The sequence below is a fragment of the Ischnura elegans genome, chromosome 7 (assembly GCF_921293095.1).
Source record: "Ischnura elegans chromosome 7, ioIscEleg1.1, whole genome shotgun sequence".
Classification (NCBI taxonomy): Eukaryota; Metazoa; Arthropoda; class Insecta; order Odonata; family Coenagrionidae; genus Ischnura; species Ischnura elegans.
This window is the reverse complement of record NC_060252.1, coordinates 81,910,618-81,926,304: the sequence shown is the minus strand read 5'-3', so window position 1 is coordinate 81,926,304 and position 15,687 is coordinate 81,910,618. Positions and strand designations below refer to the sequence as shown.

General features: G+C 39.4%; 2 protein-coding genes across 2 annotated transcripts; both read right to left on the bottom strand.

Moving 5' to 3' along the window:
* Positions 1-2,707: 2,707 nt before the first annotated feature.
* On the bottom strand, positions 2,708-8,509 carry LOC124163087 (hemolymph lipopolysaccharide-binding protein-like). Its single transcript, XM_046539882.1, has 4 exons — positions 8,320-8,509; positions 7,616-8,252; positions 5,000-5,263; positions 2,708-3,083 (listed from the first exon to the last, which is right to left on the bottom strand). Exons 2-4 carry the CDS (start codon positions 7,875-7,877, stop codon positions 2,905-2,907), a joined length of 705 nt encoding a protein of 234 aa, XP_046395838.1. The 5' UTR covers positions 7,878-8,252; positions 8,320-8,509; the 3' UTR covers positions 2,708-2,904.
* A 4,418-nt stretch (positions 8,510-12,927) lies between these two features.
* LOC124162620 (telomerase RNA component interacting RNase-like) lies at positions 12,928-14,953 on the bottom strand. The gene has a single exon (XM_046539207.1). The coding sequence runs from the start codon at positions 14,161-14,163 to the stop codon at positions 13,678-13,680; it is 486 nt and encodes a 161-aa protein (XP_046395163.1). The 5' UTR covers positions 14,164-14,953; the 3' UTR covers positions 12,928-13,677.
* Between the last annotated feature and the right edge of the window lie 734 nt (positions 14,954-15,687).

Sequence of the window (15,687 nt, the reverse complement as noted above, 5' to 3'; positions counted from 1 at the left end):
TTCGAGATGCGATGGCGAAGGATTAACACGATGTCGGCGGCATGGCTAACAGTAACTCAGCGTGGTTGTGCACATGGTTCGAAAAAATCGTTTTTTGGTGAAAATAACACGTGTCGGGGGTCACCTCTTGTAGGGGATTGGGAAAAGTCAGTACATAATTAACATCACTTCAATAAATTGCACAAAAGTAAATTCGACCACTCTTATGACAATGGTAAGTGATACAGATGCTCTATGTCTCTCACGCACAGAAGTCCTCCATTGCCTTTCCGTGAGCATCTCTCTCTCGCGGCACCTTCCTGGCGCTAGGTTCCGCGTACTCTAGTGGTAGTGGCAGGGACCTCAGGGTCCCAAGGCAACAACATCAGCTGGGTGGCTGGCCTTGGTGACGGCGCTCGATACTAAGAGCTCCACCACACTCAGTAATTATGTTGTATTCATTGAGTTCACCCCATGCAGCATGGAAAAGGCAGTGAGATACAGACTCGTTACTTGTCTATGGGCTGCCAATATGTATTTCATGGAACATTTGCCCGATGCACTCAGTATGTCAGTATGTCAGCTTGAAATGGCTACCTAAGGACTCACTTCAGTTGTTTGCTGTGAGCTCTTGCATGATACATTTGGCCAGAATTATTTATCCTTATCATTTCTCCAGAGTGCAGTTGTGTCACAGACTCTGTTTAAGTAGTGAGTGAAGGATTTCGTTTTTAAATCTTAGGGGTAGTTTGGAATCCTTTGAGATGAATCCCCATGGAGTGAGATAGATTGGCCTTTACCATGAATTTGTGGATTTTACACTCCTGAGAGTAAAATCCACAAATTATAAGAGATAAGAATAAGCAAAATAATGGCTTAATGTATCCCTTATTTACACCAAAGGATGAAGTTCGCCATGAAAAAATATTTGACTTAGCCGGGATTCGAACCCGGATCTCCCGATTGCCGGTCAGGCCGGTTCGGTAAAACCCATCCCGAAGTTCGCTCTGAGAAGATGGCTTGGTGGTGTAACTGGTAGCACGCCTGACCGGCAATCGGGAGATCCGGGTTCGAATCCCGGCTAAGTCAAATATTTTTTCATGGCGAACTTCATCCTTTGGTGTATTTAACTTTGCACCCGTGCGCGTGACTGCGTACAAAGTCACTTGTTCCTTCAGTGCTTTGAAAATCGTCGCCGCAGACCAGCGGAAAATAAGGGTTTTTCTCCCCGACAGTGGCTTAGTAAGCACGACCCTCGCCACATGTGCCACAGTGTGGACTTGTGACGTCAACATCTTGTTCGGTAAAACCCATCCCGAAGTTTGCTCTGAGAAGATGGCTTGGTGGTGTAACTGGTAGCACGCCTGACCGGCAATCGGGAGATCCGGGTTCAAATCCCAGCTAAGTCAAATATTTTTTCATGGCGAACTTCATCCTTTGGTGTATTTAACTTTGCACCCGTGCGCGTGACTGCGTACAAAGTCACTTGTTCCTTCAGTGCTTTGAAAATCGTCGCCGCAGACCAGCGGAAAATAAGGGTTTTTCTCCCCGACAGTGGCTTAGTAAGCACGACCCTCGCCACATGTGCCACAGTGTGGACTTGTGACGTCAACATCTTGTTCGGTAAAACCCATCCCGAAGTTCGCTCTGAGAAGATGGCTTGGTGGTGTAACTGGTAGCACGCCTGACCGGCAATCGGGAGATCCGGGTTCGAATCCCGGCTAAGTCAAATATTTTTTCATGGTGAACTTCATCCTTTGGTGTATTTAACTTTGCACCCGTGCGCGTGACTACGTACAAAGTCACTTGTTCCTTCAGTGCTTTGAAAATCGTCGCCGCAGACCAGCGGAAAATAAGGGTTTTTCTCCCCGACAGTGGCTTAGTAAGCACGACCCTCGCCACATGTGCCACAGTGTGGACTTGTGACGTCAACATCTTGTTCGGTAAAACCCATCCCGAAGTTCGCTTTGAGAAGATGGCTTGGTGGTGTAACTGGTAGCACGCCTGACCGGCAATCGGGAGATCCGGGTTCGAATCCCGGCTAAGTCAAATATTTTTTCATGGTGAACTTCATCCTTTGGTGTATTTAACTTTGCACCCGTGCGCGTGACTACGTACAAAGTCACTTGTTCCTTCAGTGCTTTGAAAATCGTCGCCGCAGACCAGCGGAAAATAAGGGTTTTTCTCCCCGACAGTGGCTTAGTAAGCACGACCCTCGCCACATGTGCCACAGTGTGGACTTGTGACGTCAACATCTTGTTCGGTAAAACCCATCCCGAAGTTCGCTCTGAGAAGATGGCTTGGTGGTGTAACTGGTAGCACGCCTGACCGGCAATCGGGAGATCCGGGTTCGAATCCCGGCTAAGTCAAATATTTTTTCATGGCGAACTTCATCCTTTGGTGTATTTAACTTTGCACCCGTGCGCGTGACTGCGTACAAAGTCACTTGTTCCTTCAGTGCTTTGATTATCCCTTATTTATCTGAATTTGTGGATTTTGCTTATATCCATGTCAAAATTAAAATCCCAGTGTCAATTCAAATTTGATTATGTACTTAACCTATCATGGTTTCACTGCAGCTAGTTTTTTTTCCCAATACTATAACTTAAATTTGGGTGGAAGCATCTGTCTTTCATTACATATTACATGAACGTAAATACATTTTATTCCTGTATTATGATATAAATTTCATGTGGAAACTAGTAAGTAATTTAATTGGAATTTTTGTAGTAATGTCATATTTAATGAGAATAGAAAGTTACAGTTTTTTACAAACACACTGACGACTAAGAAAATGTCCATTATGTATTATAATTATCATTTTGAACCAGCTTTTGTTGTATTTTTTAAGAATAAGAGTTAGATTAAATATCTTGACTTTCCATAACTGAATATATTTCTTTTGTTTTAACACTGGGGGAAAAGCTATAAGTGCTCTGCCCAAGAAAGGTCATATTCACAGAAAAATGGATAATGCCCTCCGCATGCTATGTCATTAAGGCCTCCATTACGATGAACACTACCACAGTTTTCAGCACCTTTATAGTCATCAGGCTGATTAGGATGTGACCATCTTGTGAATCCCGTAGATTGCAGAGGTTGGCCTATGGAAAGGGAAAAAAATGGACGTATTTTACTTTGGATTAGCGACTCAAAAAATGAACTCTTAAAATCAAATGATAGATATATATAATTTAGAGTTCAATTTAATAATCAATATCCAAAAGGAATACTGTATGTTCTGGCATTTAAGACGAGTTTTTAAGTATAGAGGAATCCAGTTAGAATTTAACGGAAGACAGCACCGATTCAAGAGCTAAATATTCTAATTAGGCCATCATAGTGATAAAGTGAGACTACCTATTTATAAAAATAGTAGGAAGCGGATTTTGAAAAAAAATTATTTCCCTGTAGGGTCACTTGGGCAAAAAGTGGTGCTTCAGTTCATGATATGAATTATGATGGATGCTACAACCTTATTCCCCAGGGTCTGTGACAGGTCAGTCTCAGTCTCACCCTTCATTCATTTTATATTCTCTAAGTGTATTAATGCTCTGCGATGATAATGCTTTGCGTGCCGTGGACATAATATTACATCCTGTAAATCTTACTGAAGATTGCCATGGATGTAATACAGGGTTTGTATAAAAACTAACCAGACTGAGCTCACAAAACACATTTTTATTGGCAAAATTTTTACAGTTTTCCTATGGAAATCTTCAAAGTAGTCCCCATCGGAGTCAATAAACCTTTAGTACCGGATTTTCCAGTGCTCGTAAGCCCCCTGGAAGTCGACAACCTGTAAGGCGTCTAGAGACCTCATTGTAGGGAGGTGAACGGCTTCCAGAGTCCCAAACTGCGTCCCCTTCAGTACTTTCTTGATCTTAGGGGATTGGAAGAAGTCCAGTTGTGCCGTTTCCGGGCTGTAGGGAGACTGAGGCAACGTCACCCTCAAAGATTTGGCCAATTCCTCGGTGACAAGCAGGCAGGTGTGTGATGGTGCATTGTTGCAGCTTCGCAGATCTTCCTCATGCCCAGATCGTTCTTAACAATATCGTGAACGGTCATCTTATCAATTCTGACTTGTTCTGCGATTGTTCGGAAGCTCAGACGAGGGTCGGCGTTCAACACATCACGCACTTTTTGAGAATTTGGGTCTGTGTGACTAGTTGATGGATGTCCGGTACACTGTCCATCGTGGACATCATCGCGGCCCTCGCTGTGGAAATTCTTTCGCTAGTGGAAGACTTCATTTCTGAATACAGCGTCCTCACCGTAAACCTCATTGATCATTTGAAGAGTTTCCGTAGGCGTTTTCTTGAGTTTGACACAAAATTTTATGTTAACTCGTTGCTCGATGGTACCCTCCATTTTCACTCTGGCGAGGTAACTGAACACGCACTGCACTCTCGCATGATGCTAACCCTCGAAGCATCTGCAGGCAACTGACTCGGGCACGCTACCCTTCCCTTGATCCTCCACCACCATTATAGCACCAACAACCAGTTTGCGCACGCTTTACCTGGGCGTCAATAGCTCAGTCTGGTTACTTTTTATACAAACCCTGTATTACATCTTTCTAATTTATTGGCTTTGTGTGCATGAAACCGTAATATTTCGCACATGCTATTGCTCCAGTTTCCTGCTTAATGGTTCTATTATTTCAAAAAGCAACTGCTCAATGGAAAAAGCATTCTCTTAATGTCTTGAGGACGAAAAGTCAAATTATAATGCATTTTATGGCTGTACTTCATTCGTTGAACTTTTTATTTTTCAAAAACAGTAGGTTTTCATTGTTAAATGATACATTTAAAAGTTAGCAATAATTTTTATTCAACTCATTCATAAGTAAGTGCAAAGTTCATTTTCATTGAAGTGCACATCGTTTAAATATAGTGTGGATATAATTTTTTTTTAATGTATGACTGTATGTATGTAAAAATGACTGGATTTTTCATGAGGGCTTTAAAATTAGTGACCGGCACTCAAAGTGTTAGATACCAGTCTCAAATGTACTCACCAAAAATTGTCACATATTCTCCTTCTTTCTCTCTATCATGAAAGCCTACAAAAGCCCAAGCGGTTTTCAATTCCCTCTCTGGATACCTTGCGAACATAGTTTGTAATACTTGATGCTCAGCTTCTGAGTTGACAATGGCTAAATGACCTCCTTCCATAGCGCACTTCGAAGATGCATCTTCAAAACCATTGGCAGTAGCTGTGTGGAATTTGTAATATCCAACTCCTGGGAATAGCTCGTAGTCAGATGGGAGCGGTGGTGGTGCTGAAATGGAAAAATATTAAACAGGAAATATGTATGTAGTTGATTTTTAGCTTAAGAAGCAGTCTCAGATTCAGGGATTTCAACCGCACAGACAATGTAATTCTTCAATATTTGTCAAATGATTACATACTTAGAGAATTCATACCTACGAGTCAGGGAAATAAAAATTGTGACTGGAAACAATGGTAATGTGAGGGAAATTATTTTATGGCAAAGAAAAAAACTCTAAACATGGAAAAAAGGATGAAAATCATGGTTGAATGTCCGAAGTGTTGCTGCATTCATTTTGTTGTCGTCCAGGCATGGTGACATGCAGTGAAACCAGTAGCCCATTCTTTGGACAAAATAGGACTTTTTACTTTGTCAGGTCGGCTACCATAATGTAAACAGTATTAGTGCTCAGAGTACTCTATCGTTGCATAATCATACTGTCTTCAAAAAGTAGTACATATTGATTTATTGCATTCTTTCATTACATACATTGTAGAGACAGAGGGACAATCAAGGAATAAATCATACAGATACCTCGGTGATTTGTTTTTATATAGGACAAACAAAAAGGATCCCAGAAGGTATTCTCTATGGTGTTTGACATTGAGCCATCCTAGATGCATGTAATATGGTGTACTATGGACGTCCCTGCAAAGGTCAAAAATGAACCTAAGGCAGGAGTTTAACGACAGGGATCTAACTTGGGAAAAAAGGGTACTTTTTCAGATCAGCTACCAAACAGTGTGAGTGCTCAGAGTGGTATCTATTATTGCGTAATCAAACTGTCTTCAAAGAGTAGTATTGATTTACACATCACACTTTTTCTCAAGTTCGTGTGTTTCTGAAGATAAATTTTGTTACTGTTAAATGTAAATAAAAAACTAACTACATACAGTGTCCCAAGTTAGAGTATTTTAGTCTTAATAAGGTACAGGCATTAGAAAACAATGGTGTCCCGAGTAAAGGGTATCCCAAACAGCGGCGCCGACTCCATGGGGCCTGAGCCCCCTCAAAAATCCATTATGGGTGTGAGGAAAAAATGTGTCAGGCTTGTCGATGTTCCCCAGTGTACAGATGTTGAGATATCAATATTCTGATGTTGATCATATGACTCTTCTAAAATACTTAAAAAAATTAAAACTCACTTCTTATAAAATTTCCAGGGGCAAGATCCCCGGTTTGGGTCCCCCCAATATTTTTTGTAAGTCAGCATCCCTGATCCCAAATAAGGTATCCCTAACTTGGGAGAGCAAAAAAAAATAATAATACATAATTTTAAAAGAACGGTGAGTTAACAATTCCATATTTTTTAAAGTCCAAGTGCTCTTCATAGTTTTGGTTAACATTTTGAGTTTGTGGTTATTACCTAAAATGCTTCTATTTATGTTAGACCATAAAATATGTCCCAAAGTATAAGGTACCTACTGTACTGCCAAATTGACACTGGATGACTACAATTCTACTTAAGATTTTATTTTACAAATTTTTTCGGGAAAATCACTTTCTATGACTTTCTTTTCGTACATATAGCCAGGGAAATTGTAAAAATTCAGACTGGAAAACAGGAAGAAGTCGGGGGGAAAATGGAAAACTGGTGCGAATCCATTACCACCCTTAAGTTAAATCTTTGGGATTTGAAGTTGAAACTTCTTTATAAGTTAATTGGGAGGCTGATCAATCTTCTTAAGTAGCTGAAGATATTGCCTAAGAATAAGAAAGTTGTTTTTTTTTTAATTGTGAGAAATTACGTACACTTTGTTCTCGTATTTCAGTCGTTTCTCTTTATTTGAATCTGACTTTGATGTATTAATGCCTCTAGTGATACTTGTAAAAAAATACATGCTTCCATTATGAAGTGCAAATTTTTGCTCGTTTTTCCCATTTACTCACAGGAACGAATTTTATTTTTTGGTAGAGGATATTTTCAAGTAAATTCAATGCAATAGGTTGTTTTTTTATTCATGGTATTTATCCATTTTATTTTGTATCGGTTTAACTTTAAAAGTTATCAATCACAGGAACAATCATGGAATACGAAAGTACAGTAAAACCTCTATGTAGTATACCTCTTTACATCATAAACCTCCATACTTCATACCACTCCTACGGTCCCGTCAGGTTTACAGGTAAATTTATAGGCAAACCTTTATATAGTGAACCTCTTTATCAAGTTAAACCTCCACTTATCATATGGTTATCCATTTCATCCATCCATCAAGTTAATGGTTATCCATTCGGTAAAAAGTTGATTGTCACTGGCAGTTATACCTATTGTCATGGATAGATTTTGATGGGTGTCCTTGGATATTTTTGGCAGGGTAGCACGTGATACTGAGAGAAAATCAAAATTAAGCAACTTACCTACTAATGTGGTCACCAACTGGAATGACTGAATTCCTTGATGCTCGGAGTTTGATTGATGCATGTTCATCCTCCAGTGCTTTGGGGCACTACCTCCCTCAGTATTCACCACCGCTTGTGCAATGGAGTGGCCTGTTTGGTTCTGTCTACTTGATACCACCAGGGAAATGGTTTTGTTGTAGTCCACACCAGATGCATCTTGAAATGTGATGAGGAATGCTAACCATGGCATTAAAAATGATGGAAGGAATGTTTTTGACATGTTTGCCTTTTCGGATTGAACGGCGACTCAAGAGGAATATTTACTGGGAATTTTCCAATTCCTTTTATAGCTTTTGATATTAAGACACTATCTTGGAGCAAGTTAAACTCAATAGCAGCAGTGTATTTTATGATGACAGTTTCACTGATCTTAGTCCTTCTGATCTCTAACCTATTTATTGATAAATTGTTTGCCAATTTTGTTTATTCTGATCACCCTATCAATGTCTTTGGAAGATGTGTGTCATATCCTGGTGATATGTATGTTGCACTTTGACCAATGAAAATGAAGAAACCGGAAAATGCCTATTTGTTGTGAAAAAATGAACGTAGCTGTTCTAGTATCACACAAAGGTGGGATAGTGCAGTATTTATCCTGTGGAATGATGCATGAATTAGATATTATAACCTTGTATATGATTAGGAATGCCTTGTGAACTTACGCTCCGTAATTATTTTGTATTTATTGAGGACTTCCAACGCAGGGCAGTGAGGTACTCGTTACTCGTCTGTGGACTACCAGTAGCTATTTTATCGAACATCTGCAGGATGCTAACCATGGCATTAAAAGTGATGGAGGGAAATTTTTTGACATATTTGCCTTTCCTGATGTAATGGTGACTGAGAGAAATATTAGCTGGAAAATTTCCAGTGCCTTTTATAGTTCTTGATCTTTGAACAAGATTACCTCAATGGCAGCAATATATTTTATGATGACTGTTTTACTGATCTTTTGCTAATTTTTCAGTGCCTTTTATAGTTCTTGATTTTGAGACTCTTATCTTTGAACAAGATAACCTCAACAGCAGCAGTATATTTTATGACGACTGTTTTACTGCTCTTATTCCTTCTGAACTCTAACCTTAATTGATAAATTGTTCGCCAATTTTGTTTCTTCTGATCACCCTACCAACGTCTTTTGGAATTTGAGTGTCATTCACTGGTGATAAGGCTGTATCTTGCACTTTGATCTAAGAAAATGAAGAAACCAGAAAATGCATGGACCTCTGTCTTTCTGGGGCTATGTGCAGACCACTACACTTCCCAGGTTCTTTATTTCCCATTGCAATTTTACTGAGGCTCATGATCTAGATGTTAAGATCCCGCGGTCTATCAAGGATGGCAATGCAAGGGAGAAAGGACTTCAACGAAGTAATTTCTCCCTAGCATCCCTTACATCTAGTACCATGAGCCTCTGTAAAAATGCCTTTGTAATTAAAGATTCTGGAAAGCATGGTCTGCGCAGAGGCCCAGAAAGCCAAAGGTCCATGGTTCGATTCCCAGTCCAAGGGAAGTTTTTCTCATGGAAATTGTCAAATATGGGATAATTTAGTATTTTTCTTGTGTACTGATGCATGAGTAAGATATTATGCCCATTTATCTGGTTAGGAATGTATTGTGAACCTATGCTTAGTAATTACTTCATAGCCATTGAGTTCTTCCTAAACAGCATGCACAAAGCATTGAGGTACTTCCTCCTTGGACTACCAGTAAATTTTTCATCGTAAATCTGCAGGATGTACTCATTATACGAGTATGTCAGCTTGAAATGGCTACCTAAGGACTCTCTTCAATTGCTTGCTTTGAGCTCTTTTGGGATTTATTTGGTCAGAATTATTATCCTCTTTTTTTTCTCTGGAGTGCAGCTAAGTCGTAGACCCTGAGCAGTGAGTGAAGTGTTTCAGCCCTCAGCATATAGTGGTTCTGATGATTTTCATGCCTCATATTTTCATACACACAGATATTCACGTCACTAGCAAGCACAAGATACCAGCAGGCTCCTTCATGCTGAATAATGAAAGAAACCATTTCTGAACTGAAGACTAGCTAGAAATCAGACAGCAAATGTTTTTTTCTGAACAGAACAGCACAACAATAACAAAAGGACAACGGAGTTAAAATGAACAAAAGGGTAAGAAATAACAGAATACATATATTCATTCCTAAGGCAAGTCACCAGTGAATTAGAATCAGTGATTTTAAAATAAGAAGACTACATTTGAGATACCACAAAAACCAATTTACTGTAAGCAGTGGCAGAAAATAGAAGTGGTGAGTAGTGCTTGTTCTCCAACCTCTTTTTCGAAGTTTTATTATATTAAACAGCCATATGCTTTGTGTAGATAACAATTTTTTTTTTTTTTTCAGTTTCAGAAACTCCATTTTTCAGATCTCCTTGCCTATTACAAGCTATACTTACTTTGTTAATGCTGCAATCTTTGTAAATTACACTTCTATGCTGCATCTATCTATCTAACAGTTACGTAACTGTTGGGGGGATGAGGGGATAGATCCTTCCCAAAGTCTCAGACAAATTATTGAAAACTATTGTCTATATTTGGCATATAATAACTGCATCTGCTTAAAGTTTAAACACCAAAATTATATTAAATGTATTTCCAGGCTTTAGATTTTTCAAATAATTTTCCGGAACCCCCATTGCCTGGGGGGGGGGTCCCCCTCCCAAGCCCCTCCATCCCCTATACTTACGTCACTTGTGGCGGACAAGCAGAAGGCGTTGCAATTGTTTTTCCACCAACGGCCACAAGAGAGCGTTGGGTAAGGAGGACGCCAAGAGGGAAGGGGAGCGAGGCCATGACAGTCTGGACGAGAAGGGTTTAGATGTCGATACTGTAGAGCTTGTCTGTGCTATGCAAACGAAGCAAAATAAACCCTATTATGCATAATTGGTGATGGAATTCATTTACCACGTGCGTAATCATCCCCACGCTACATCACTCTATCTATATGTACAATCTATCTATATCTATGTATATAAAAGAGCATGTCTGTCCACTATGCAGTTCCATATGGCTGCCCCTATTGCAACCAAAGAACATAGGTCTAACTCATGCTAATGAACCCCGGAGTGCTACTTTTGGTTGCGGTCTGCACGTCCTTTGCATTGTTTTCTCATCACTGTTTTTTATATCGGCATAGTTTCTGTTGTTTGACATCCTGCTGGGTAGGCACACACTCTTGACACACTCCAGGAGTAAATAAATGTGACCATTAATTCCATGTTTGCCCCTTCTCTATGCACTATCCTTCCTTAGCAACGGCGGGTGGCCTGCTAGTATAGTATAATTTCACACGTTTTACTACTTGACATAGCTTTTAAATAGTCATTACTTTTAATTTATGACTTAGTTGCTACATGTTGAATATTTATCGCCTTGAAATCCTTTTTCACATCTATGGATTGATCTAATCAGATTTTGATTTTGGGTTATTACCTTAAATTATCTGAGAGTTGCTTCCCAAACCTTCCATTACACGTAAAAATGTCCATGGGTGTAGTAAGAGTGCATGTGCTAAGATAGATATGTACAACAAGAGAAGATTGCCATAAAAAATCATTCGACTCAATTACATTCCAAAGGAAAGAAGGAGCCAAATTATTCTAGCCAAAATATTACGCACATCATCTCTCAATAGAGTGCTTGAGTTAAGAGATGTCTGTAGGATGCCACTTCCTTTGATGCACAGGTAAGGCAAAATCATCTTGCTGATATCCACAAAAATATGTTTGGGCAGCCTACTTTCATCCATTGTGAACTTATCATAGATTGACTCAATACATTATAGGATTCTATGTAGGGAATCACTGAATAAATACTACAAAAATTTTTAATGTAGCTTTACAATGCATTCCTTGCCAGATAAAAGGTGAATTTAAGTCCCAAAGAGTAAGTTTCCGTGAGGTTGTGTTCGAAAACACAACATTTAGGTTGGGCAAAGGCTTTTATAAAAAGAGAATACTAAACATAGGTGCATGCATTTGACTTACTTTTCTTAAATTCTGCTTCACATGAAGTACGAATAAGAATAAGACATAAACTAATTATTTGGATAATTATGCAAATAATTACTCGTGCAATCCTTAAAAATTTTATCATCGCAAAACCCCATACCCTCACGCATTAAGAACCCCCATTTCTGAACTGACAAATAAGTGAATTTTTTAATTGATTTTCTTCACTGGGAGCCAGCTGTTTCCTGTCCATAGATCATTTATTGTTTGAAATTCACCATTCAAATCAGTTATTTTTAATGGGAAATTGGTAGTGCATTCTAATGTAGTAGTCTGGTAAGACTTTTGCCAGGATAATATAGTGAGTGTAATTCATGCGTTCTGTGGACAAGGTTACATGATCAGGAAAACCCGAGGATTTACATATGCTAAAGTCTTAGCCCCAGCTCTGTAGTTTCACAGTCAGTAAGTAGATAAAGTCTATTTTATATCAATATTTAAACAGTTATCCCCGATTTAACATTTTAGTGCTTCAATTGGAAATTTTACAATATTTGCAAATGGAATAATCGCCTTTTAAATAAAACTCTCGCTCCAACACTGAAATAATTCCGCAGAAGGCTCATCTGCTAATTCCATATTTGCTTTCTGGAAATGAAGAACTTTGGACAACCATCTCACGATGGCAATGGGACAGATATCTGAGGGGCATGCCATCATCTCTTTCTTGCAAATTAACTTCCATTTTGTCACTTTTGCCTCTATCATGAAGTCCCTCTAGATCTAACTCATAAAAACAGTCACAGACATATTATAAATTTTCAAATGCTGATATTCCCACATAATGAAACATTTAGAATGTTTCACAAATAAGTTTGCCGGCCTCGGTGGTGGTGGGGTAACGTTCTCCCCTGCCAAACAAGAGGTCGCGGGTTCGAGTCCCGCCTGGGTAGGTTTCCCCGGTCCAGGGCATGGTCGTTTGTGCACGTTTACTTGTTACATTTGTTGAACACCCCGGTGTAAAATGGCCAATAAGAGCTGTATCCGGTGGTTTGAGAATAAAATAAAAAATAAAATAAAGTTGGCAATTATTGTGCCAAAAGCCTGCTGGAGGAGTGCAGCTATGAGTATAACGAGCTTATATCTAAAGCATTTGCCAGTGCTCGGGTGGCATTTGTGCCCCACCCACTCCACTTGATAGAAAAATTTCTAGGAATAATAAATTGAATTAAGAAATTTTTTAAAATTATAACATAAATGCTTATAATATTACTAGAGAATTATACAACCCAAAAACTAGCATATGAATGAAAGTTTTATTCGTGTAGTTGGAAACTTAGGCTTAAAATTCAAAACTGGTTGAATGGCAGAGCAAATAAAATTTTACATTTTTAACTTTTTAATTAGTGAGTGCAGAAATAAGCAACTGAGGAATTTGTGTTAGGGTGCTCACCCACTGAGAAAACTATTTATAAAAAAAAAGGCTGGGATGTAAGATCAATGCAGCAAACTGGAAACAAAACAGTTTTCCTCATGTTGCTTTTTTATATTGTTAAAATAAAGGAAATGAGACACATTCACAGATATTTTCTCATTGATCAGAACCCATGGCTAACATTATGTACCGGAAAACTTGAGATCTTCAAGCACCTTGAACTAATGACATGTGTGCTTTTTACATGGTGAACCACATCTCTAAAAATAATTTTCAGTTACCACAAAGCACCACATTACCCCAAATTCAATAAGAAAGGACATTTATGTAATTTTGTTTTTATAAAAATATCAATTTTTATGCAAAAACATATTGGAAAGTTTGATTATATTTAGCAGATTCAAAACTCAAAGGCTTTACGGGTGAACCAAACAATGCTATGAAACACATAATTTTAGGGCAAAGAAGTTTCACATCAAGACTTAGCTACCTCTCGGTTGATTGAAAGATCTTAATTTCTATCCATACCTTCCCTGATAAGTACTGATTATTCCATTCATAGCAATGCCATGCAACCGATTAGTCACACATGAAAGTCACAATCTTTTTGTCTCATTTCACTAACGGTATCCTTTTTCCTTCTTCCTCACAAGCGAACTCCTTATATTTACGGACTTCATCCATATATTGCGACCACTGCGACGTCGAGGATTCATTCACTTTAATAGGTTTATTTTTACGCTGCTTCTTGACTACACCAGTGGGCAATACTCTACCCCCTCGTCTTTTACCAACTAAACCCACCAGAGGCTTCTTTTTGGCGAGCTCCTTTTCACTTTCACAGTCTTCAGAAACTGGAGGTTTTGACAGAAGTTTTGGAGTAGTAGGTGATGTTTCTGCCGAAGGAATAGGTAACTCCGAAGCCTTGGGGTGACTATCTGACTGTTCTTCGCGTTGGAGTTGCTGAAATATTTTAAGAAAACTTCCGTCGTTCTTAAATATGTTCCTTGGTCCCTTCTCAGCACACTTCTCAGTCATTTGAGTCACTTCAACATCAAAGACGCCGGAGTTGGAATTCTCACTGTCTGACGACGACATTTTTCAACTAGAGAATAATACTGGCACGTAAAACCTTCAAAATGGCAACGGAAACATCGATTATGTTTCCATTTCACTGCCAATGTATAACCAAAATAAACTGTGCTAGTGGTAATAGCAACACGATTACGCGCGTTACGTCAACAAACACGATGACGTAGCAATGAAGAGTCCACAATCGCCAGCCCCAAAGAAGGCGGCTCCCACAAAACTGGGCTTTACGCCACTACCTATCGAAAAATATAGCTTCGGAAGGGCGTATAGTGTAAATGTGTGCCGCTGCCAAGACTTATTGTTGTGCTGTGCACATTGTTGACCTTTCTTCTTCAGTAAAGGTAGCTGCGTGTAGGAAGGATTAATGTCGATTTCGTGGAAGGGGCAATACGCTCCTTTAGAAGCGCCTTGAGGGTATGCAACCCTCTTAACTAACCGAAGGTTTTGGTGTAGGCCCTCGGAACACAAAAAGACGATGAATGCAAACTGCACGATTACAACGATTACAATTTTCAAGCTTCCTAAGATATCGGATCGTTCACCACGTTATATTCTTGTCAATTGAAAAAGAATTAAAAAAGATTATCTTTCCGTTTTTTAGATCCGTTGAAAAATCGACGGCATTATAACTGCTATACCAGTTAAGTTGACGGAGTTCATGACGAGCTGGTCACCGCTTCTCAGCTAATCCTCGTCGGTCTTGTGCACAAGTCTCACATGGTTCATTCTTGTTTATGTTAAAGTGGCGAAATTAACATTAATGCAGTAAGTGTTTGCGCAGCCAGTGCGCGGCGCGGCTGCGCTCACTAGTAAGATGCTAGCGAATACCTCAAGATGTCAGGGCAGTCGCCGCGAGCAGCGCCTGTGGCGGCTCGGCACTGAGTACAGCGCGAATTCGAAAATCCACTGGGGAGATCTTTTATGTCTTTACTCAATGAGATTTTCTTCTCGCTATAATGCCGCAACATTGTAGCATGTGGTATTTACGTTCATTATGTTTACCGGCGGGGAAGCGTAGGTAGCTTGATATCTCTATGATTAAAGTGAGAGACTGCCGGATGACTTCATTGACCTACAGCACTTTCTTTTTTGACGACCACTGTCAGGGCTGGCTCAAGGTAAAATACTTACCCGGACAAACTACTGTTGTGTCGCCCTCCTACCGGGGGACCCCCAATTAAACGGAAATTAGGGCGTTTGGTCGCTCCCCCTAATTACGTCACCATGGGCAGTCGGGTACCCTATGCCTGCCCACTGTTGAGACCAGTTGAGACTAACTTAACTTAAAGAGTTAACTAGAACACCATGCCTGTACATTAAGGATAGCTAATTAATATTTTAATCATATACTTCGTTGCTAAATTCATATGCATAAATAATTTTTAGTGCCTGGGGAAAATCTCAAGGTAATGGCATTGCATGCAATGAAACAAATAGTAGGTACGTAAAGAATCAATTCCAAAAGAAAAAATAGGCAAATGCCATAATATTGAAAAAATATAATGAATTAGACTGCAATCGTTGCATAGG